We start from the raw sequence: 23,813 nt of genomic DNA, 5'->3' as shown, positions 1-23,813 counted from the left end.
AATAGGAGCCACGTCAGTGATTTGAGTTGAAACTTACACATGTTTTTTTTTTACATGGGGAAAAACAGTTATAAAAATCTTTTAGTTGAAAAATAAATATTATTCATAAAAAATTTAACATTAAAAGGAATAACATATATTTAAATAAAAAGGCTTAATTCCAGTTTAGGTCATAATGTTTCAGAAATGTGCGATTTGCGTCTCCCGTGTTTAAAACATGCGGTCAAGCTCCTTGACGTTTCTAAAACATGCGATCGAAGCCCTTCCATTCATATCCGTTTGGTTCCGTCTGTTGACCAAACGGAGTTGCGCCCACGTGTAATAAAACGAGCGAATTTACTCCCTGATCGTTCATCTTTGTGCAATTTGCCTCCCTAATGTTTAAAAACATAATTTTAAAAAATAAATCTTTAACAGATTGTAACAAAAAAAGATTATTAATTTGTTTCAGAAAAATAAACATATCATTGATCTTGACTGAAAACAAATCATTCGTTATCAAAGTAACACAACCTGAAACAGATTCAAATCAACAACAATTCAAGAAAAAAAAAATTGAATCTTCAATTCATGTTCATTAACAAAACAACACATTTATCAAGAATAGTAATAACAATTTTCTCCCTAGTTCATCTTCCACTTTCAAACACACACATTTATCTCCATCTTTCACGATAAAACATATCCAACACAAACAAAAAACACATAAATAATGTAAGAAATCAGAAATCCAGGAAGATGGGAGGAGGTAAAACCCCATAAAATTTAGAGAGGGGTAAGCCATTTTCATCTCATCAGATTTAGCCACTCATTCATCTTTCAGAATCATCGTTGCCCTCTCTGGCTGAAATTCGTGGCCATTGCAAAACCTCAGAGCCACATCCAGATCTGCAGCAAGTCATCAGTTACTACCCATAAATCATCAAAGCAATGAAACCCAGAAAGGAGAGTACTGGAACTAGGGGATTTGCAGGAGGTGATAGCGTTCCTTGTGAGCATACTGGAAGTGGCGTTCTACATGTTTAAGGATGATGCCCTCACTGAAGTCGTGAGAGTTGAAATTTAGGGATTTGAACAGAAAAAATTGATGTCGATTTTGTAGATGTGGGTTTTGTAATGGAGAATAGCAGGTTCAGATCTAAAGGATAAGAATAAGATAGTGAGTTCAGAAGGAAGAGGTGGGCTATGTTTGGTTTTCTGTTTGTGAGCCTCAATGTGCTTTTGGGTTGCACTGAACATTGTGCCATTATGTTTGGGTAACTTGAACCCACTTTCACCCTAACTCACTTTTGGCCAAAAACCCACTTTCATCTAACTTGACCCAACCATCACTTCTACGTTCACGTTGAGCAGTTGGGCTAATTAAAGTTGGATTGAAAAAAAATCAACTACTTTCACAGTGCCATAACTGACCCTCTCTCTTCTCCTTATTCCAACCTTCTCTGTTAGTGTAGTTTCGTTTTTTCTCCTTTTTCTTTACTGTACCTGCAGTTGTTTGTTATGTTTTTCCTACTTCTTTGCACCTATTTATCTGCTTGGTTTCTTGTCTTGTATGTTGCTCTTTTAGCTCACTTGGAAGAGGTTTGTCTCCAAGACCTCTCTTATATCAATATATTCTCTTTTCTAAAAAAAAAAATTCTACAACTTATTTAATTTTTATTAGTGTTAACCTTACAAATTTCAACTATTTGCATTTTTTGATTTCCTTTTAAAAAATATTTTTGCATAAAATAATAAAATGTAGTTAAAAAATCATGAATGAAACTCTGTTTTAGAATAAAACTCATACCCTTTTTAGTAATTAATCAACTTAAAAGTGTTTTTCATTAATATTATCCAAACATGATTCATGATATCAAACTCTGTTTCAGAATAAAAGTATCCAAACATAAATCACATTACAATCAACTCACTTTGACCCAAACTCTGTTTTGCAAACCCACATTCACCCAAACTCTGTTTTGCAAACTGAAATCCAAACACACACGTGGTCGTTTGGGGTTGGTTGTATATGGTAGACCTTGGTGGTTATGGCTATGGTGAAGAGAGTGAGATTACAGGTGAAAAAGATGAAGTGATTTGGATTTTTTATAATTTATATTTAGTTATTTTCTGATATTATTTAGTTTTTTAATTTAATTGTTTTATTTTTAATTTTATTGAAACATGAGGGAGTAAATTCGTTCGTTTTAAATATTAGGGAGGCAAATTGCACAAAGATGAAAGATCAGAGAGTAAATTCGCTCTTTTTATTACACGTGGACGCAGCTCCGTTTTGTCAACAGACGGAACCAAACAGATATGGACGGAAGGGCTTCGATCGCACGTTTTAGAAACGTTAGGGAGCTTGACTGCACGTTTTAAACACGGGGGACGCAAATCGCACATTTCTTAAACATCAGGGACCCAAAATGGAATTAAGCCAAATAAAAAATATATATCAAGTATATCGATGAGTAACAGAGAAAATGATATAGTAAAAAAAAAAGATAAATTAGTTGATTAGAAAATTTTTCCTACTCATCCCACAACCAAACATTCTCACTCTAGCTCCCCCTCTATTTAGATTGTTGGTTTGATGTCTTGGCGATCATATCGTCCATATACATCTTGATGTTGCAGCCTATTTGCTTTTAGAAGACTTTAGTCATTATCCTCTTGTAAGTTGCCTCGACGTTCTTGAATCCAAAATGCATTATATTGTAGCAGTAGATGTTGTCGTCTTCAGTAACGAAGATAGTATTATCTTGGTTTTCCTTTCACAAGAGGATTTGGTTGGAGTTGGAATATGTGTCCATAAACGAGAGGGTGCGGTAGCCCGATGAACTATCCACCAAGCTATCTAGATTTAACAAGGGGAATGAGTCATATGGACACGCCTTATTGAGTAACGTGAAGCCTATGCACATGCACCATTTTCCATTTGACTTATTTACCAAGCTCGCATTGGACAACCAAGTAGTGTAGCATACTTCTACGATAAATCTGACATCCAGAAATTCCTTTACATTCTCTTGAATTGTCAAAAACCTTTAGGAGGTGATCTATCTCATATTATGGGCGAACGACTTGTACTTCAGATCCTCCGGCAACCAGTGGCAACGAAATTTCTCATCAATTTCGAGCATGTCCTTGGACATCCAAACGAACAAGTGGATATTGACTTTGAGGAATTATACCAACTTGTCTATGTCAATGGCGCTCGGACGCGAGCCAACTTGGGTGTACTTGTCGTAATTAATGTGATAGTAGCACAAATCAGGATTGTGTAAGATATATCATAAAGTATAACATTATGTGTTTATTCCAACTAAGTAGGGATGACAATGGGTAGGTACTATAGTACCATCTCTATACCCGCGTTTTTAAAAATTACATGTACCCGTCTCCATACTCACGTGGGTAGCAACTCGAAGCTCTCCACCTTTAGACAATTCAATGTCATTACAGGAAGCTATCCATCTTTGCCAAAATCTAAATCTATGGATGACAATGGGTCTCAAAATCATAGGGTACCCGCAAAAAATACCCACTATGGGTAGGGTAAAAAACCGCTAAATGGATATGAGGTTGAGTATAGATAATTACCCGCAAAAAATAGAGGGTATGGGTGCGGGTATGGGCACTATAGTACCCAACCGGCCCATATCCGCACACACATGTTATCATCATCATCATTATTATTATTATTATTATTATTATTATTATTATTATTATTATTTGGGAATATATTAACAAATTAATTTAAGCTATAGCTTTCAAACTCACTCTTTTTAAAAAAAGTTTGGGATATATTAATTAATACTCTAAAAATAAATAATAAATAAATTAAGATAAAATTAAGAAATAAACCACCTAAATCCTAATCAAATCTAAAATTTAAAAATGTATTTTTTTTACTCTAAAAATAAATCAAAAATAAATTAAGATAAAATCAATAAATAAACAACATAAATCCTAATCAAATCTAAAATTTTCAAATTTATTTTTTTATGAAAATTAATCTGAGAATGACACGTGTTGTTTTTTTTTTCCAATTAGTGAATATTCTGTACCCTAGAAGATTTTCTTTTCCTCAATCCTTTTGCTTTTGATTAAGAAGAGAAAAGCAGGAATCCTTGAAGCATATGACATCTTACAATTAGTTGAAGAACAAAATCAATTCATGAAGAAGATTGAAACAGAAACCCAAAATGAAGTCTTGATGAAGAACAAAATACCCTCCTTCACCAATTTGAAAGGACCGTGGTGAAAGAATTGTATTTAGTGTTATATCCTCTAACAAATTGACACGTGGAATAATTTTTATGATAATTAATCTGGTGCTGACACGTCACTAAGAATTAATCTGGTGCTGGTACGTCACTATGGAAGTTCTTCTTTTCTAATATATATTGATATTGATAATATAAGAACTTATGATATTGAACTTGGTCCAAGCTGGGCTACAAATTGCAGTGAACTGAACTATTACAATGAAAGCCATCGGTCACATTTGATCACAATGGGTCTTTGCGTTACTGTCTTTTTGTTTCACTTCAATCCATGTTTTAATGTCTCCTGCTAAGATCCATCATTGCATTGGCAATGCCACTCCCAAAAAGCATTCAAAGGGATTTTCTCAAGCTGTAATTCTAAAAATATTTTATCAAAAAATTCCAGAGGAAATTATATTATTCCAAGAATCATGGTATTTTCCTTGTCAAATACCATGACTTTAACGTGCAAGTGATACTTTTATGAAACAAGGAACACCAGCTTGTTCTCCCTGAAATTGAAAGCCAGATCCCTGTATCATTTTGATTTTGAAGTCGCTCTAGAATCAGATGTGGCAAAATATTGAAAGCAAGTTTATCCAAACTAGGACAGGAAATTTCTCCATCAAAGAAAACAATGTTCTATCCAATTTTAATTTTATGCAAGCTTCGACTATTTATATTGAACTTATACTATATAAAAAATTTATATTCCCCTTAAACAATGTCTCAAATATAAGTCTTGTATATTGGAAAGAAAAAAAAACTCCGTTAAGAAAGTTATCCCACGAAAAATATGAATGTTCGGGGCTTAAACAAGCATTATTGCCTCTTGTGCAGGATATGTTCATGTTTTATTCTGTAATCTGATGGCTCTATTTTATTGGCAACAGTAGACAGATAAGGATTCCAACTAATTTATAATCTGCAATTAAGACAAAACATGTGCTCCTGCAATATGATAAAACCTTAATTACATTCACAGAAAAGTGCATCAGGTAAAAAACTACTTTGATTAGCCTCACTCAGTATTTTCTTGTATGTTTTGACTAGAGTTACGTTGTTGATGGAACATTCTCTTCCATTCCTCCTCCCTCATCCTGAACAGTGAACACCCTAATGAAGGTCACTTATGTATGTATCATTTTAGTGGTGCGTCCTTTCTTGGTTTTAGGAGAGTTTATTACATATACAAAATGAATTACTTTGATAACCTGGTTACTTTTATTCTTCACTAAAAACATTTATGTTTGAGTTGGGAACATTCACATCATGAAGAAACTAGCTCTTATAGCAGAAATTTTTTCCATTCACAAGACTCTCGAACCTGAAACATTGGTTAAGAGAAGTCAAGTATATCCCATCTAAATCACACATTCATGGGTTATTTGCCGGTTACTTGTATGCCTTAAACCTGGGCTCATCCAACGTCCTTTGGACTGAGCTTTGGGCGATCTTCACCATGGTGACTCTAGCCTGGGATAGAGGTTGGCGTAGGATCATGGTTAAGAGTGACTCTCTAGTTGCAGTGAATCTGATAAATGAGGGTTGTGCTATCCTTCACCCGTACGCGTCCCTTGTGAATCAGATCCGTGTCTACCTGGCTCGGGACTGGAATGTTGTTTGTGTTCATGTCCGACGTGAGGTGAACCAAGTTGCTGATTGCCTGGCAAATGCTTCTCATGCCCTCAGTTTGGGGTTACACTGCTATGAAACCCCTCCTCCTAGTTGCTTGAATCTCTTGTTATTTGATCGGTTGGGAATCACTTTCCCCGCACTATCTTAGTATAGTTCTTTTTAGCTTTCGGGCATAGCCCTCCATGTAACAAAAAAAAATGTAACTTTCTCGAAAGTTTCTCAGTATTAGAGTGAATTCTGCAACAGTAATTTGTGTTTTACCATGGCAATTTGCATGAACCATTCACTAGCCACTTTACTTTTGGCCAATACCAAAGGACAAAAGAAGAACATTAAATTAAATATCCAAAAGTACCATTTTTTCTAAGATAACATAATTTTTTTTTTGAAATATAAGATAACATAAATTAATAATGGGGTTTGTTGGTGTATATAAATTAATGATGACACAAACATAATTAACCTGACCTTTATTTTCTAAAACTTCTAACAAACAGAAGTGCCAAAAAGCACAAAGTCCATGAAGATTTCTTTATTATATAGCACCAATTAGCCGACCATTATCCAATAACTATAGACCTAAACCACCAATATGTGACACATTGATTCGTTAAATTATGATCACCAACCAATTTCTATTCACTAATTTTGAAATTCTGCTACCTCTTTGCTATTCTTTAGAGCATGGACGGTGCTAATTGTGGCCCAAAGCTATTCATGTTCTCCACTCCCACTTCCCTTTTATGATTATTTCCCTCACATTCTACCCCACCAAACACACCATTCCCTTGATCACATGGAGAATCATTCATTTGCTTCTGGACATTTCTAATAAAGCATGCCATGCCAGCTAATTTTGCCAGTAAAAGACTTGATTGGATATGCATGGACATGTTGTACAAAACCATATTCCCATACAGAGAAATAATAGTATATAACTTCAATCAACTTATTAAATAAATAAGACTTATAATACTGTATCTGGCAACTTCTGCTATATATATAACCCACAAGTGAAGCCTTTTGTGCTACATTCCTTATTCCTTATCCTCATTCTTTAACTGTTTCCCTAGAAAGTAGAAACCTTGTGAAGATGGGTGGTATAGCATTTGGACGCTTAGATGATTCTTTCAGTTTGGGCTCAATCAAGGCCTATATTGCTGAGTTCATCTCAACCTTGCTCTTTGTTTTTGCTGGTGTTGGTTCAGCAATAGCCTATGGTTAGTTTTCTCTGCTTTACAAGAGAATTCAATAAAAATCTGTCTCAGTGCCTGTTTAGTTTCCGGTTTGCGTTGAAAACACATGTCCCAGCACATCAACAGAGAAGATTTTGCCACATTGGCTCAAACGTGGATCAGCATTGTGTTAAATAGAAATCCAAACATATTAATCAAACAAGCCTCTCCTCAATCACTGCATGAGAAACCATAAAATATATAACCCTTAAATACAGTTGAGAAGTTAATAGAAGATTATGAATTATGAAACCATTTTGACTTCTGTATGTCTGGTTTTTTCTTTTTCTTTTTTATTTGTAGGTAAGGTGACATCAGATGCTGCTCTCGATCCAGCTGGGTTAGTAGCAATTGCTGTTTGTCATGCTTTTGCTCTATTTGTTGCTGTTTCTGTTGGTGCCAATATTTCTGGTGGCCATGTCAACCCTGCTGTGACCTTTGGATTGGCTCTTGGTGGCCAGATCACCATCCTCACTGGTATCTTCTACTGGATTGCACAGCTTCTTGGCTCCATAGTGGCATGTTTTCTACTCCACTATGTCACAGGAGGCTTGGTAAGTTTAAACCGGACGAGCATGTTTGGTTTCATGTTAAAACCTTCTAGAATCACTTCTTCCCCATATAAGCTACTTAGAGTAGCTTTTCCCATGATTAATTCTCTTCACAATGTGGAAACCTGCAGAATTTCCAAACACATAGTGTTGTTTGGATCGGCGTTATCAGAATTAATTTTGAATAAAATTGATTTTACTAATATTGAATATGATAGAGGTGATTTAAAGCGAGTTGAAAGTGATATGATTTATATTTGGATAAATGAGTGAAAATTTTAACTTTTGTAGGAATAACCTGAAATCCAGTTGTAAAATTAAATCTCATAATTGATTATGTTCAACGCAGAAACTACTCTCTCTAAGCTTACTCCAGAACTGATTATGGGATCGGAATCAATTTCCAAAAACCGAAATGAGTCCTGAACATCTATATTGTCATCCAGAAATTAATAACTTCAAACACACTATTACGAACTACCACATGGCAAATCTCTTTCTTGCACCAAAAGTTTCATGCATAACTATCCATACACAGTCACACTACTAATGGGACATGGGTATAATATATGGTTAAGAACTTAAGATGGGGCATGATAGAAATATGTACATATGGTACCCTCCATATACCAATCCAAGAATAAAACTAAAGAATGTCATATCAAAATCTTAAATCTTCAGTTCATTTTTGTTGAAATTATAAGCCAAACTAGTATTATTTTGTTGCCAGGAAACTCCCGTCCACGGTCTGGCCGCTGGAGTTGGAGCTTTTGAAGGAGTTGTCACTGAGATCATCATCACATTTGGGTTGGTCTACACGGTGTATGCCACAGCAGCTGACCCTAAGAAGGGCTCATTGGGCACCATTGCACCCATTGCCATTGGTTTCATTGTTGGTGCCAATATATTGGCTGCAGGGCCATTTTCAGGCGGGTCGATGAACCCGGCTCGCTCCTTTGGCCCTGCAGTTGTTAGTGGCAACTTTCATGACATCTGGATCTACTGGGTTGGACCTCTCATTGGTGGTGGTTTAGCTGGCCTCATCTATGGCAATGTGTTCATTCGCTCTCATGAGCATGCACCTCTTCCCAGTGAATTCTGATTTGATTGAGGTTAATGATTGCCTGTGTAATTGATGTTTGTCCATAATAAAAGAAGGTAAAGCAACTCTTTTTTGCTTTTCTTTGTAAAGCGTGTGTTAGACTCTTTGCATGATTGAAAACTCATCTACAATTGATTCCGGAGTCACAGTTAATTCTGAGGAGAAGCTTCCATGAGTTGCTTCTAACTCTTAGAATTAATTCTGATGAAAGAGAGCGTGATCCAAGCTGTTAATAGTTTTTTTGTAATTCAAGAAGTTGGTGGTGTGCAGAAGTGCTTAATTATCCCTAAAGGTTTACTTTTATGGTCTTCCTTTTTATTTGGATGTCATGAGGACAAGTGTGTGATTTGCCTTTATCACTATGCAAAAGTTAATACACTCAGAACACTGAAAATTGCTGTCATAGAAGAAAAAATGAATGTGAGCACGAAGAAAGCAAATACGAAGAGTTAAATATTAGTAGTATTTAACATGTTGATAAAAAAAACAGGGAAATTGCCATTAAGAGTAAGTGCTTATAAATGGGAATGTAAACAAACCACGACAATTTTAGAAGCTGCATTATGTGTCTTCTTTCTAGAACTGATTATGGAGTTTTAATCAGCAGAACTGATCCGGGGCGACCAAACTACCCTTGAAGCCGGGGGTAGGAAGAAGGTGAGGGGCACGACGAAGCTGGGACGGTTGGAGAAGGTCCCGGGAGGGGCTCCTGCAAGGAACTCCAATGCCAAAGTAAGTAGGGGAATGAGAGTGAGTGAGTGGAGAGGTGAAGGAATGAGATACCTTAATATGGAGGAGGAGCTCTCCTTATATACACGAAGGGAAATTAGGGTTGGAGCCATGCAACGTCATGCCTGGCTCGTACTTGGTTCATCCTGGGCCGTTGGATCCTCTGTTGCTCCCTGCCGCAAAGCAGTGATCCAATGGTCCAGGGTTCCTTGGGATCTGTGCCTCCAACCACTAGTACCGTAGGGTGGTTGGGATAGGTCAACCCCTACATGGTGGGCCCGGTGATTGTCTTGTACTCAAAAGGGGAGTCTCCTCCGTCCCAAGCGGGTCGGGAGGAGGTAGCGATCGTTTAGTGGGTGATCGTCCCATTAGGTCCGCTCCGGTCGTCCGTTCAAGGGTTTCCTGGAGCGGTGGTCGTCCACGGGCGGTGGTGGCCGTTTCATTAGGTTTCCGCCCTGGGCCTGCTCTGGTCGTCCGTGCCATGGTTTCCCAGAACAAGAACCAAACACTCGAAATACCGTTGCTTAATGCAATCAATTAAAGTGCTTAAATGATTAGGTTGGCTTATGATTATGACTTTATGCTTGTCCCAAATGTCTAAAAAGGTGTTAATGTGGTCCAGGAAGTGACAATTATTAATCTTAAAATGCAATCGTCCAAACAATACAAGCCACGAAAAAACATTTCAGAGACACGAACTTTTAAAACATGATGCAAAGAGGGAGGGAGGAACTTTGTATTCAGATCTCTCACAGAGTCACAGTACATCTAACTTACATGCTACTCACAGTCTCAAAAACACTAATATAGTATAGCATGAAAATAAGCTGAGATTCAAATTCCCCTATATATGTAGGGCTCCACTAGGGGTTTCCGGATATCTCCTAGCGCAGGAGAATGATTCTCATTTACATTCCTAATGAACATTTTACATTCTCAATGCGGTAGAAGTAGAACAATTCTAAATTTTACATATTTTATAGTTTCTCCCCATATTTTTTTTTTCTTTCAAATCACATCACTTATTTTACCATTTACTTTTTTTTTATTCTCTTTTAAAGTGTATACATCTTAGGTTCACAAATAACTCCGGGAACTAAGTAGTCGTGACGTAGCGATTTCCTAATCAAGCGATTAAATAAGGAAGAAACTTTTTCCTCAATGCAGGTTCCTAAAACACTCCAAAAAGCTCTTAGTGATTGCTATTGAAGAGTTTGTATCGAAATGATGACTACTAACTAAGCTCTATGAAAATGGATAAAAAAAGACTTAAATTAATTAAAAATAAAGGACATAAAGCTAAATAAATAAAGTTTTTGAAAAGTAAATGAAACTTAAAGACCTATTTGGGTTACATTAAAATGAACCAGTTTTCTTTGTACCAAAAAAAAATCTCTTCCATTCCATCCATTCATTCATACAAGGGCAAAACCGTCATTGAGGATAGAAGCTTCCAATAAGCCTTTAGATAACCTTCTCACTGTAACACAGGTTTCTCTTTAGCCATGGCTTGCTCTCTTCACCAAAACCCCTATTTCCTTAAACCCCTCCGCCCCTCTGCAACTCCAACCACCACGACCCCTCGGCGGAGCTCCGTTCAGGTCCGGTGCGGCGGACCACGTTCACAGCGTGGACCACTGGTGAAAGGCCGCATCCTAAGCATCGAAGCAATCCAAGCCATTCAAACCCTCAAACGCATCCAACGAACCAACCCTCCCAACCTCACCCACCTCCTCTCCAACACCCTCACCCGCCTCATCAAATCCGACCTCCTCGCCACGCTCCGGGAGCTTTTACGCCAGCAGCAATGCACGCTCGCCTTGCAAGTCTTCTCCGCCCTCCGATCCGAGTACGGCGCTGAGCTCTCCCTCTACGCTGATATGGTCCAGGCGCTCACCGTTGCCGGAATGAACGACGAGGTGGACCGTTTGATACTCGACATTGTTGGGGGCGGGATTATTCAGGTTGATGATACCAAGGGGCTTCTGAGTTTGATCAAGGCACTCATTGGAGCTCAGAGGAGGGAATCGTTGGTCACGGTTTATGAGTTAATGAAGGAGAGTGGGTGGGGCTCTGGTGTTGAGCCTGATGAGTATGTGGTTAAGGTTTTGGTTAATGGATTGAAGAATTTCGGGGAATTGGATCTTGCTCAACAGATTCAAGATGAATTTGACAGGTTTTATAATGCCAAATCTGACAATTTTGTAAAATTTTGATCATGTTGGAACTAGATACAGGACAATCTATTTATTGAGTCACAATTTGTAGTCTCTGTAATGTAGGAAAATTATCAAAACTGAAATCCAAATTTGGGTAATGGTCACATTTCACTAATTTGTTCCTTACATAAATCTTGTATATTAGACATTTAGACTCAACACAGGGTGGTGCACTTGGTCGAATGGATTCATTAAATCCTCTATGAGGATGGGGACTCTAGGTGTGAAACGGAAATGTATAGAATCCATGTATGAGAATAATGTGAAATCTAGATTGTGTAATATGGATTTGCACCATGTTGTGATTTGTGAACATTATAATGAGTACTTTTGAGAATATTTCAGACTTTTTTCAGGTGAAGATGTTATTGATATGAGACCATGAACATTTTCTAACTTGATGTATATGCATGACTTGTTGACGACTTCTTATTTTTGATTTGGAGTTAAGGGTTTGTCTTGATTTTCATATTTACTTTTCTTTATTCTTTTCTTCTGTTTTCAATTTCTGTTCCTCTATAATATGAGACTCCATGTGATTCTTCTGGAAATGCAGTAAAGATTTTTCGAGTCTAGCTCACTTTTACACATTGGGTTTGACCAAGGGATGAGGAACTTAGTTCATGCTTTCTTTTCTCTTAGTCTTTGATTCAATTATGTTTGCCTGACTGTAATTTTGAGTGTTTTTATGATCTCATATATGGTAATATCCTTGGTTTCATGAGTTTTATTGGAAAACGGCACGACTAGGCTAGCCTCCTTGTCAACCTGAAGATGAGCCCCATGTTGGAGAAGGCAGAAACTGATTCCAGCTCAGTCTAGGAACTCCTTCCGGATTGATCCTTCTCTGGGAGAGTATCCAGTGTCAACATTATCATCAATGAAGCAGTGCTAGAACAGAGTGCAGTGTTAAATCCAATCATTACTTCTTTGTTTGAGCTCCGCTAGCTGCAGTAACCACACAATTGCGGCTTCAAAGCTGGAGGAGGAGAAATTATCTAATTGACCATCAGTTGGTAACTTGGTATCTTTCCTTGAAAGTTATTGTTTGCTACACTGAAAGAAGACAAGAAATGTAATCTTTTGATTGAACCAGGAATTTCATCAGATTGTTGGTTTCGTGAGAGCTCTAGTTGCTCTAAGTCAAGTTTGAAATTTTCACTGGTATATTGCCATAGTTGTTTGTCTTCAGGTCCAGCTGATGAAGGACTTTCAGTTGACCAATCTCAATTGGCTACTGTCACTAAAGTCTGTTTCTCACTTCTCAGATATAAATAGCTGGTGGTAGGGTGGAATTCTGATTATACTGCAACAGGGAAACTTTGTTGGCATTAGCAAACACAGGTAACTTCAAGACCTTTAACTTTGTCTGTCTGATAATATTTGGGAGTACAATGCAAATTTTGGCGAGTCCTCTTGGAGAAACATGTTGCAGCAATGGAGAGAATCCGAGACTAATCAATAACCTATCTAATGCTTAGTTCAAGTTCTCATAATCTATTGATGAACTCTCATTTTCACTACATTATCATCACTTTATAATATGCTTGGATCAGCTTATTTTTTTCCCAGAATCAATTTTGGGTTCTGTCAAAGCTTCTAGTGCTCACATAAGCTTCTCCCTATAATTGATTTTGAATTTTTAGAATCAATTGTAGAAAGTTTTCCAAACAAGAAATTAGGCCTTTTCAATTTCTTACGGTTTGTGTGGTTTACACTTTTATTTCGTAAGAGTATGTTTGTATTAGATTTCAGTTGGATGTAAAAGTGCTTTCATCCAATCCAACTCTTTTGCTCCTTTAAAGAAATGTGTGTTTTTTTTTACATTGGAATGTGTGTTAACGTGCATCTTGACACACACTAAGAGCCTATTTGGTTTTCAGTTTGGTGAATGTGAAAGCACATTTACTCAACCCAACAAGTGCATTCCGTTGGCTGAATGTGCATTGAAAATCATGATCTCGAATTCCAATGCTTCAAACGGACTTCCTAACTGAAAACAAACAGGCACTAAGATGGGTCCGTCTAATATGCACACCTTTTTTTGCTGTGCAACACACACAAGGTTATTTTACCCTCAGTCTAATATGCACAACTTTTTGTTGTGCAACATTACACAAGGGTTTTTTTTCCCACTATTGGAGGTTTGCAAGTTTTTTTTTACCATTTTCTAATTAATAAAATCAATGCCTTAAACATTTGGTCCCAAATTATGCAATGTGGTGAAAATGACCCCGAAAATTATATTCTTCTCTACCTCCTCCTCCTCCGTCCTCCTTTTGCTCCTCAACCTCCCTTCCGTCATCTATGATGTTCTCCCCACACTTGCAACCACCGCGGAGAGTACCCAATCTTGTTACCGACCCCACTCTCCCAAATCTCATCATCACCCCCAAATCCTCTTTTGCTTTACCACCATCATCTCAAATGGATGATGATTCTGATCGTGACAGTAGCGGAAGTACTCATACCTCTAATATCATTGAAGACATGTTTGGAGATGAATCTTCTCCCCCCTCCACGTGGCCTTTGGAGGAGTGGGCACCCTTGGAGGGGGTGACATTGATTTCATTTACTAGGGAGCTCACTCAAACGTGATCATGTTATTGAGGATGCAAGGGGTCGGAGGTTGACGACGATGCCAAACGTAGGGTTAAGGAGGACGGAGTGAAGGAGTAGCCGCTACAAAGAAGAGGATGACAATGTCTCATTTAAGATGATGTGTTATGGTGTAGAAAGACACATCTCCATGGAAGCAACTTTTAATAAGAAATTAGATGGTATTTTAATGAACAAATTTGATTGGAACATCTTAAAAAATAGAAGGACTAATATCAACACATAAGGAGATCAAAATCATTTAGAGGTAAAAGTCAGGAATCAAAAGCGTCTTTAAACCAAAACAAAACTATTACAACCAGTGTTGTCAAACTCGCGAGTTAACTCTTAAACTCGTACGAGTCTACGTTTCTAGGTGCAAAAAACGAGTTAACTCGCAGGTAAACTCGAAATTTCCTTGACTCAAGCAAACTCGTGTCAAACTCTGTAGACTCGTACTAACTCGCGAGTTTACCAGTCAATGAGGAAATTGGACTTTACACTAAATTCCAAAATTAAAAGGGTAATTTGGAGTCTAGATCAGGTTTCTTCTCTCATTTTCTCAGAGTTTTGACCGCAACCGGGCTTCTCCTTGCTTAGAACATGAGAAAATATGTTAACTTGATCAAACCAGTTTACTTAGCCAAACTTACTATGAGTTTTGCACTATTCTGTTTGTTTCTATTTTCAATTCATTTTTCACTTAAAAAAAATATTGAACTATGCTTTATTATGAAGTTGGGTGTTGAATTTATTTAGTTAATGTCTCCTTGATGGTTGTAATATGTTTTCTTAATACATCATGACAAGTTTTTTTTGGTAGACTCTTACGAGTCTACGAGTTAACTCGACGAACCAAGTTTACCTCCCAAAAAAGAGTCTACCTAGACTCTCGAGTTTGACAACCACGATTACAACAACTACATTGATGCTTGAAAATTTGAAAACTAAAGACAAAATATTCCTCCAAATAGACAACAAAAGACAAAATATTTTATCAATTTTAAGCTACTAAATAAAAACACCATATTACTCAAAAAAAAAAAAAAATAACACCATAAAAAAACAACTAAATAAATTTATTTATTTTTTTGGAAAATTTTCCCAGATCCCAGGAAAACAATTTAAAAGACCAAAACACCCTCGGCTCGCATTCCAAATTGCAAGTTCGACCGGATTCACTCACACACGGTCGTAAGCAACGCCCAGATCAGTGTTTAAGCACTGACCAGATCATTCTAATCCTCCGTTTTCTCTCTCTTAACAACCCCAGGCGGTGGAGAGAGCCACCACCACCATCGTCGCCGTCACGCTATGACTAGCACCACCACCACCACCACCACTCTCCCTCCAGTTCCACCACAAGATGCTTGGACTCTCACTTGCCACAACTTGCTCCCTCGCTGGGAATCTCTCTCCCTCTCTCACCAGGTCCAATCCACTCCTATTTCCTGATTTAGGGTTAAATCATCTTCATATCCGTTTTTCCTCCTTCATATTGACTATTAGTTACTGGGTCTTCTTTATTTCGGAAAATTCTTCCCCTTATTGATAGAAAAATTGTTTTTTTCACACTTTCCCTCTTTTTTATAGTAGAAGCTTCCGTTCCCTATGGAATTTACTAGAGGGGTATCCTGAATTTCTGCTGGAATCAGGGGGATATATAATTTGATATGATTTTTATTTGAAATCGGAAGTTTTGTATTTGATCAAGTTGCATATAGTGTGTTTGCTGTTGATTAAATTGTTATATCTGTGTGGGATTTTTCTGCAGTCGACGATCCCGGTTACTATATCAAGAGTTAACCAAGTTGATGCAGCGAGATTGGACGTTGAAATGTCTGCCATGTTGAAAGAGCAGTTGGTTAAAGTGTTTGCTTTGATGAAGGTACGGTTATGACTTACTTTGTAATTGTGTGAAATGAGTCGTTGTGGTAATGGTGCTGCTGATTTGAAACTGGTTTGGACATCTTTAAAGTGTTCTTTTGTGTTTTTTGGGATTAGCCAGGAATGTTATTTCAGTATGAAGCTGAGCTTGATGCTTTCCTCGAGTTTCTTATTTGGCGGTTTTCAATTTGGGTGGATAAGCCAACTCCAGGCATTGCTCTCATGAACCTCAGGTACAGAGACGAGCGTGCGGTTGAATCGAGAGATAAAGGTAAGAAGGTCTGAATCTCATCTGTCTAAGCAGGTCTTCGATGTTGTGAGATGGTCTTGAATTCTAAGGATTATTTGATAAGTTTTATGGGTTAAACACAAAGAATTAACTTTTTGTAGCACACCAGCTATTGTCTGCATTACAAGCATTATGATTGATGTGCCCTGAATTAAGCGTAGTTCATGCCTTGAATAAGAAAGTTTCACTTACACGTGTTCAAACTTGACCCTCGAGTCTTTGCTGTATAAATTTTCAGTTTGACCTTAAATAATGAATATGCACATCATCCGTGATTATTTGTACTCTGCATCATTGTTATACAGCACACTGATAAAAGTTTGAAAAATATTATTTCATGAGATGCTTCTTTGCTTTAACAAATCGATAGCATAGAGGAAGTACTTTTTTTTCATCTGTTACTACTGCATATATACTTTGAGTGGGGTTTCGTTCATCCTAACTTCTCATTTGTCTGTGGTATATTCCACAGTCAGAACTGGTCTGGAGGGACCAGGACTCACAGTGGCTCAGAAACTTTGGTATTGTATTGCTACTGTTGGTGGTCAGTATATCTGGGCTCGTTTACAATCCTTCTCTGCATTTCGTAGATGGGGTGATACTGAGCAGGTAAATTTTTAAGTTGGTCCTTTCAATCCATACACTGCCCAACTTGCAAGCCTATAGGCCATAGTGGATAAAAGTGAGCTCTAACCTGAACTTAATTCTTTTCCAGAGACCATTAGCACGGCGTTTATGGATCTTCATACAACGGATAGAAGGCATTTATAGAGCTACTTCATTTGGAAACTTGTTGATATTTCTTTGCACGGGAAGGTGATTATTCAACAACCAGACAATCCACTCAGTTTGTGTCGTTCAATCATCTCCTATTTATGTATAAAGTTTTCAACCATATAATTGGCGGCATTTAGATTGAATCAGCTGCCCTAGAATTAGACTATCTCATGATTGATTTGCTCTGCTAAAATATATTTTCTTCTTGTGTGCTACTCTGATGCAGATACCGAAATCTTATTGAAAGAGCCTTACGAGCTAGGCTTGTGTATGGGAGCCCAAATATGAATCGTGCTGTTAGCTTTGAGTATATGAACAGACAGTTAGTTTGGAATGAATTCTCGGTACCTTCCCCACCTCTTAATCAAATTTATTTGCTCTTTTAGTTTGTGGAATCTTATGGTTATGGGTTACATGAGATCAGGTCATTGTGCTATGTACTTTGAAAATCTCTTAAGACAGTTTATTTGCTTTGAATTCTTTTGTGTTGGGCACTATGCATTGTTTACCAGTTTCTTCTTATAATACTGGGAAATGTTATCAATCTTAGCTATTCAGTTTTCAATGAATCTGAGGTTCTGTTCGTTCTTCTGCTTGAAGTGTGCTGATACCTGTGTGATGATTCATTGATTAAATTAATCCCAGGCTGAAACACTCATCATATAATCATTCCCGTTACTAAATGTTTGCTACATATTCAGAATTCTATTATTTCTTGTAGATATTTTATGACATTGGGAACAGCTGGTTGATATCTCGCAAATAGATTTCTCCCTCTGGATTTGATGTCAAATGAATTTACAAGAATGTTTCGATTCTGATTTTGTAACGATTTGGAACTAATTATGCCCTGTTCTGATGGCAGGAAATGTTATTGTTGCTTCTTCCTCTTCTTAATTCATCATCTGTGAAAAATCTCCTTAAACCTTTTTCTAAGGATAAATCGTCAAGCTCAGCCGAGGATGGCACAATATGTCCCATTTGCCAGGCTACTCCAACCATTCCTTATGTTGCTATACCCTGTCATCACATGTACATCTCTAGCAAGATATGCACTCTCATGTCATTTTATTTTTCGCCTGTTGAAGCTTTTTACTGGGCATTGCTTTTGGTAATTTGTTAGAACTTAATAGCAATGGAATGTTTGTAGATGTTAGCTTTTATGTATGCAATCTTCAACAGAAGATGATTTTCATTGAAAGAGAAGGGCTTAAGCACTGATTTGCAAATTTCTTTGTGCCAGATATTGTTACTATTGTCTTCGGACACGATGTGCTGCTGCCCCATCATTTAGGTGTTCCAGGTGCAGTGAGCCAGTTGTTGCTATGCAACGCCATAGCGGTGTCTCCACAGAATGATTGTTACCAAGAGAGAAAAGGAATAATAATGTTAGGCTTAGGAAGTGTTTGATCTACGTACAGAATTATTAGCTTATAAAATACTACCTAAAATTGTGGTGGTATTTTCTTTCCTCTTTGTTTGGTTTCTCCCTTTTTATTCAGATTCAATGGGAAAATCAAATCAAAATTTCTTGGTAGCATCGCTTAGTCGATCTAGGGGGATAGTATTATTCTTTATGTTGTAACAATGTATCATTCAGTGGCGTCTTATACACATACATTCGTTCTATTTTAACTTTTAAGTTCAAATTTGTATGCTTTGCGGTTTGACATCGCACGTTAATTCTCCTAAAATTTATAAAACTTTAGTCCCAAAATTGAATTGTAATTTTTCGCAAACACTGGGTATTATTCCGGTGCATGAAAAGAGTGAGTTGTTAGCCATTTCTAAACATAACTGATATCACAGTGTGTGGATATCAAATATTATCAATTGAAATTATCGAGTGATCAGGTTGATTTAGATGAGTTCTTCCAGAAAGTATAAGAGGTGTATTGTACAGCAAGAGGCGGAGAGTACTGTGGTACAGTGAGGGTCCACAACGGCGAAGGTATCTGCAAATAATGTTCTGATGTTCAAGTCAGTGGAGGAACATGAAGTGAATCGAGTGCAATGGGCTTGATTCAGGTTTAGCATGAAGTGAACCAATTAACTAAACAAATATGAACCAATTAGTTTAGTTTGGCTTGGATTATCAAATTCATCCGAGTCGATTGAAACTGGTGAACACCCCTATACGAGGAGATGGAGAACGGGGACGAGCCCACTAGTGGAGATCATAGGATCTAGGTCATACAAGGGTCATGAGGTCAAGAAGCTCGCTCCCAGCCCTATCCCATGTGGGTGCCATCTGACATCTATGTAGCCATATCATGAAATATAACTCATTTTTATGTCTAAAATGTAGACACGAGAATTGAGATTACTTTTCTTGATTAGATAGTATTATTTTTCCAACAAAAAATACATCTTGCTAAAAAAATTTCCCTTTGCTCTCTCAATCATAGTAATACTTTTAATGTACCTTTAATTTTGTTGATATGTTATTTTTTTAGTTAAAAAACAAGGAAGAGACATAGAAAAAGGGCAGGTGACCTGCTTATGGTCTAATTTTTCTAAAAGCTAAATAATTTTGATTGTCTTTTCTGAACAAAGATCGTAGCTAGAGTCATGTTAGAAGTCCCACATTGGCTAGAGATAGAGCCAAGATAAGCTTTATAAGGGTAGTGCAAACCTCAACTCTTGAGCTAGCATATGACATATATGCGCTAGCTTGAGGGGAAGATCTGAATATTGTTAAATCTTAATTATATTTGTTACAAGCTATGCATATGACATATATGCTATAGTTTGAAGGGAAGTGTTGGATATTGCTAAATATCCTAATAGAGACCACAGTCAACCACCGCCGACAATCGTTATCCTTGTTGCTGGTTTGGTGGAGGGTGTATTCAAGAAGTGTTTGGTTGGATCTAATTGTATTGCGCTGCATTGTTCTCGCTGGTCCTATTTGTGTTTCGGCCAGGTTTGGTTTTGAAGGTGACAGTTCGTTTGTTTTGTCTCGATTGTTTGGTTTTCTGGTTTTAGGGCTTCAGCTGCAAGTTGCGCTGGCCCACTCTCTAGTTGAGAGTTATTGGTTTTGGTTTTAGGGCTCTAGCTGCGAGTTGCGCTGGCTCGCTCTCTAATGTTTGAGAGTTGTCTGTGTCAAAGTTGACACCATTGTTTGTTTTAGAAGCCATCAATCGATCGACCTCAAGTATGTTTTATTTCTGTGTGGTTGTTGTTGGTGAGTTGTTGCTTCAGCCTTGTTTTGTTTTCGGGCGTATTGTTGCTGGTTTTTCGCCCTTGTTTGCTGACTCAGCTACCCTACGACACTCCAGAAGAATTGGTTTTTGTCTTGCATCAATTTCAGCCAGATCAAGTATGAGAAGTTGTCTTTTGCCTGCCCATGGATTTAGCAGAAGTTCGAAAGATTATTCAATTTGAAGTATGAGAAGTTGGCTTTTATCGCCATGGATTTACTAGAAGTTTGAAAGGTTATTCAATTCAGAAATTCGCCAAGACTGTCATTATTAAGGGATATCTATTAAGATAATTTTTTTTCTTGGGTTCGATTTGTTACAAGCTTAAAGCTAAGTAAGCTTTAGCTTGAGGGGGAGTGTTGAATATCTGTTTAGATTTAGTTTACTATTAGTATTATCTCATTGAGATATAGTTTAGATTTGTTTCTCTATTTTAGATTAGTATCTATTTAAATAGAGATAATATCTATTTAAATAGAGATAGGTTTAGATAGATTTAGTTTCTTTTTATCTCTTTGTTAGTCTATATATATTGTAGTTTTCAGTCAAGTATTAATCAATGAAATACACAATAATTATTTTATCAAATTCAAGTTGGTATCAGAGCCGATGGTTGTTTGACCATGGGCCTGGACCCCTATCCTAGATCCATTTGTTGTGGAGACCACCCATATTTGGGCCACCCGTTGTTGATCCCACGTTCCAGTCTGTTCAATCCTGGACGTGAGGGGGTGTGTTAGAAGTCCCACATTGGCTAGAGATAGAGCCAAGATAAGCTTTATAAGGGTAGTGCAAACCTCAACTCTTGAGCTAGCTTTTGTGGTTGAGTATAGGCCTCCCAATTTCTAATAAGTCAAATGACTAGGATATGTTATTGACTGGGGAAACCACCTGAGAGATCTTATGCATAAGCTGATAATATTTTCTGTTCTGATGTTCAGAGTCAGCTTAAAATTTGTTTCGTGGGATCACTTATCAACAACTCAGAAAGAGAAAACAAGAAACAACAATGTGTCAAACTCAGTCTCAACACTTTCTTCTCTTTTTCTTTATCATTTTTGTTGTTTCCCTGCATGATTAGGCAACAGTTCACAATTGATTGGTAGATACTAGAGTACTACTTAGCTTCTGGTCAATTGGAGAGGGATAAATTTTGCAGTTTTTATTGAGCACTCTTTAGTGGAAGACCAATGGTCAAAAGAATCCATGTGTACAAATTCTTATCTGATCTCCTAAATAACATGTGGTATGTTGAATTCGTAAGCTTTAAATAAAAAGGTTAATGATTTTTGACACGAGAGACCACCTTTTCTTTTTCAACCTTTTGCATATTTTCCCTTTCATTGATTCTTAATATGATGAAAACAAATTATAAGAAAAGATGCCAAAAACAATTTTGAAAACATGACCATGAAACAAGCTATAAAGTTGATCAAGTTCTGTACGCAGAGACCAATGCCCGATTAGGATTGCTAAAAGGGACTTAAGAAAAAATATTTTAAAAATGTTTTATGAATATTTTCAATCAAACAATTTTTTTAGGGACAAAAAATATGCAAATACTTGATAAGGACCATTTTAGATTAGGGTGTATAAGTTAGAGACGAAAAATATATTTAAACCAAAATTATATTTAGCACTTATAATATAATATATAAAAATACCATTAAAATGTTGTTTTCTAGTTTTAACAGAAGCCCTAGCATGTTCAAAAATTCTAGTTGTTTCTTATTGAAGGACTTTTTCATATATCAAACTTGTGTTCTTACGTACTTTTACTGTTTTACAGAAGTCTAACTTGGTTATCACTAAAGCTACACTTCGTTGGTAGGAAGACTAAATTATTTACTACTTTATACAATTTACCTTTTTACCCTGCTAGACTAGACATAGGTTTGTCAATGTGAGCCAGCCTGGCTCACTAAAGCTAGCTTGACATGAGTTGGAAGAATAATGAGTTAAGTCGAGCTACCTCACTTTTCTGGTATGCTTCTAAAATCCTAACCGACTGGTTCAACCAACCAGGAGCTGATGATTAGGTTTGGTGGCTCATTTTTATTCTTTAATTTTTTTTATAGATTTTTATGAAAATTGTTTAAAATACTAGAGATCATAAAAGTTTTTACTATTTGACGACAAAATGTGTAAAAAATAATGTTTCGTTAATAAAAAACTGACTAATGTTGTTTTTTTTTAACAAATGTTGTTGTTATTGCATTAAGAGTATTATTTTTTTTTCTCCTTCGGAAAACTATTAAGAGTATTATTATATATATATATTAATTCTTTTTTATTGACTAAAAACTAAAAAACAAGCTAACACAGCTCATTTAAGTTCCAACCTATTTATTTTCCCTGTAACCAAAAAAAGTTTCAACCTATTTAATTCAACGATTTATGTTATAGTATTAAATAATTAAATAATGATATTTTATTAACAAAAGTCACTACAAAGAAAACACTCATTAGCCCCAAAAAATTGATATTGTAGCCAATTTACTGTTGGCGCGCGTTGTGGTTGTCGATCTCCGGCCAATGCTAACAATTGACTTCGGCTTAGTTGACTCTAAGCTAAAGCTAAATACTGAAGTTCATTGAGACTCAAAGCAAATTATAGTGATTAAGTGGTTAAGCTACATGACCTCTCAAAGCAATCAATGGCAATGCTTGCTACTCTGCAAAAAAAAAAATAGAAACATATATAAAACTTTTAATGTCTAAGCTATTCATCTCGAGAAACAAATAGAGAACAAACAAGAAGTATAATTCAATAATTATCAATTCAAACATGAATTTGATGCCATCTTATTGAAAATATTGTGAACATATGGATAACAATTAGGAGATATTTAAAATCAATGCAACTACAATAACAATCATAATATGATATTAATATTTTAATTATCTTATTATAAATATTATTTTGTTTCATAAATTGATCCATTACCTTCATCATTTTTACAACTTTAACTTTAAGCTTATGAATCACTCTTTCGATCTTCACATTCCACTTCCAAGAGCAAATGCACCATCTTCTAGTTGTCTAATTTTATCTCTTTGTCTCTTTTTTTTTTTTTTTTACTTCGGAAAGTCTCTTTGTCTCTTGTTACTCACCAATAATAATAATTTATTTTTAAACATATTCCAGGCCATGGAATTAATGTAATCTCCACAATTGTTTTAAGGTACTATTTCTCAGTGTGTACTAACAAAATGCAAATAAGGTATTGAGAAGTAATTACAAGCGATCCCTGAAACACCCCACTCATAACTATCAAGTAAAAATTTAATTATATTTCACATATATATGTATATCACACATAAAAATT

The 23,813-nt window shown here is 36.5% G+C and overlaps 3 protein-coding genes across 6 annotated transcripts; all 3 read left to right on the top strand.

Moving 5' to 3' along the window:
• Nucleotides 1-6,913: 6,913 nt before the first annotated feature.
• LOC130745927 (aquaporin TIP2-1-like) lies at nt 6,914-8,871 on the top strand. 2 transcript variants are annotated; one of them, XM_057598363.1, is made up of 3 exons: nt 6,914-7,114; nt 7,433-7,683; nt 8,394-8,871. In XM_057598363.1, exons 1-3 carry the CDS (start codon nt 6,988-6,990, stop codon nt 8,619-8,621), a joined length of 606 nt encoding a protein of 201 aa, XP_057454346.1. In that variant the 5' UTR covers nt 6,914-6,987; the 3' UTR covers nt 8,622-8,871. The 2 variants fall into 2 exon arrangements, with proteins under 2 accessions (XP_057454346.1, XP_057454345.1); XM_057598362.1 differs by having other exon boundaries at nt 6,915-7,114; nt 8,411-8,871.
• Nucleotides 8,872-9,225: 354 nt separating this feature from the next.
• On the top strand, nt 9,226-12,076 carry LOC130745928 (protein THYLAKOID ASSEMBLY 8, chloroplastic). The gene has a single exon (XM_057598364.1). It carries the CDS (start codon nt 11,017-11,019, stop codon nt 11,725-11,727), a length of 711 nt encoding a protein of 236 aa, XP_057454347.1. The 5' UTR covers nt 9,226-11,016; the 3' UTR covers nt 11,728-12,076.
• Nucleotides 12,077-12,230: 154 nt separating this feature from the next.
• Nucleotides 12,231-18,930, top strand: LOC130745926 (peroxisome biogenesis protein 2). Of its 3 annotated transcripts, none has more exons than XM_057598361.1 (8): nt 12,231-13,074; nt 16,103-16,216; nt 16,333-16,486; nt 16,977-17,113; nt 17,220-17,320; nt 17,508-17,625; nt 18,147-18,392; nt 18,525-18,930. In XM_057598361.1, exons 2-8 carry the CDS (start codon nt 16,166-16,168, stop codon nt 18,573-18,575), a joined length of 858 nt encoding a protein of 285 aa, XP_057454344.1. In that variant the 5' UTR covers nt 12,231-13,074; nt 16,103-16,165; the 3' UTR covers nt 18,576-18,930. The 3 variants fall into 3 exon arrangements, with proteins under 3 accessions (XP_057454344.1, XP_057454342.1, XP_057454343.1); XM_057598359.1 differs by lacking the exon at nt 12,231-13,074 and adding an exon at nt 15,494-15,759; XM_057598360.1 differs by lacking the exon at nt 12,231-13,074 and adding an exon at nt 15,495-15,759 and having other exon boundaries at nt 18,147-18,313.
• Nucleotides 18,931-23,813: the final 4,883 nt, after the last annotated feature.

The sequence above is a fragment of the Lotus japonicus genome, chromosome 3 (assembly GCF_012489685.1).
Source record: "Lotus japonicus ecotype B-129 chromosome 3, LjGifu_v1.2".
Taxonomy (NCBI): Eukaryota; Viridiplantae; Streptophyta; class Magnoliopsida; order Fabales; family Fabaceae; genus Lotus; species Lotus japonicus.
Note: the sequence above shows the minus strand (reverse complement) of the source record. Positions and strands in the feature narration are given on the sequence as shown.

Bases quoted from the DNA above. Each gene is read 5' to 3' on its own strand.
- LOC130745927 (XM_057598362.1), top strand. From the start codon at position 6,988: ATGGGTGGTATAGCATTTGGACGCTTAGATGATTCTTTCAGTTTGGGC. The intron at 7,115-7,432 runs GTTAGTTTTCTC...TTTTATTTGTAG, and splicing joins TGGTTCAGCAATAGCCTATG to GTAAGGTGACATCAGATGCT. The intron at 7,684-8,410 runs GTAAGTTTAAAC...TTTTGTTGCCAG, and splicing joins ACTATGTCACAGGAGGCTTG to GAAACTCCCGTCCACGGTCT.
- LOC130745928 (XM_057598364.1), top strand. From the start codon at position 11,017: ATGGCTTGCTCTCTTCACCAAAACCCCTATTTCCTTAAACCCCTCCGC.
- LOC130745926 (XM_057598359.1), top strand. From the start codon at position 15,643: ATGACTAGCACCACCACCACCACCACCACTCTCCCTCCAGTTCCACCA. The intron at 16,217-16,332 runs GTACGGTTATGA...TTTTGGGATTAG, and splicing joins AAGTGTTTGCTTTGATGAAG to CCAGGAATGTTATTTCAGTA. The intron at 18,393-18,524 runs GTAATTTGTTAG...TCTTTGTGCCAG, and splicing joins TTTACTGGGCATTGCTTTTG to ATATTGTTACTATTGTCTTC.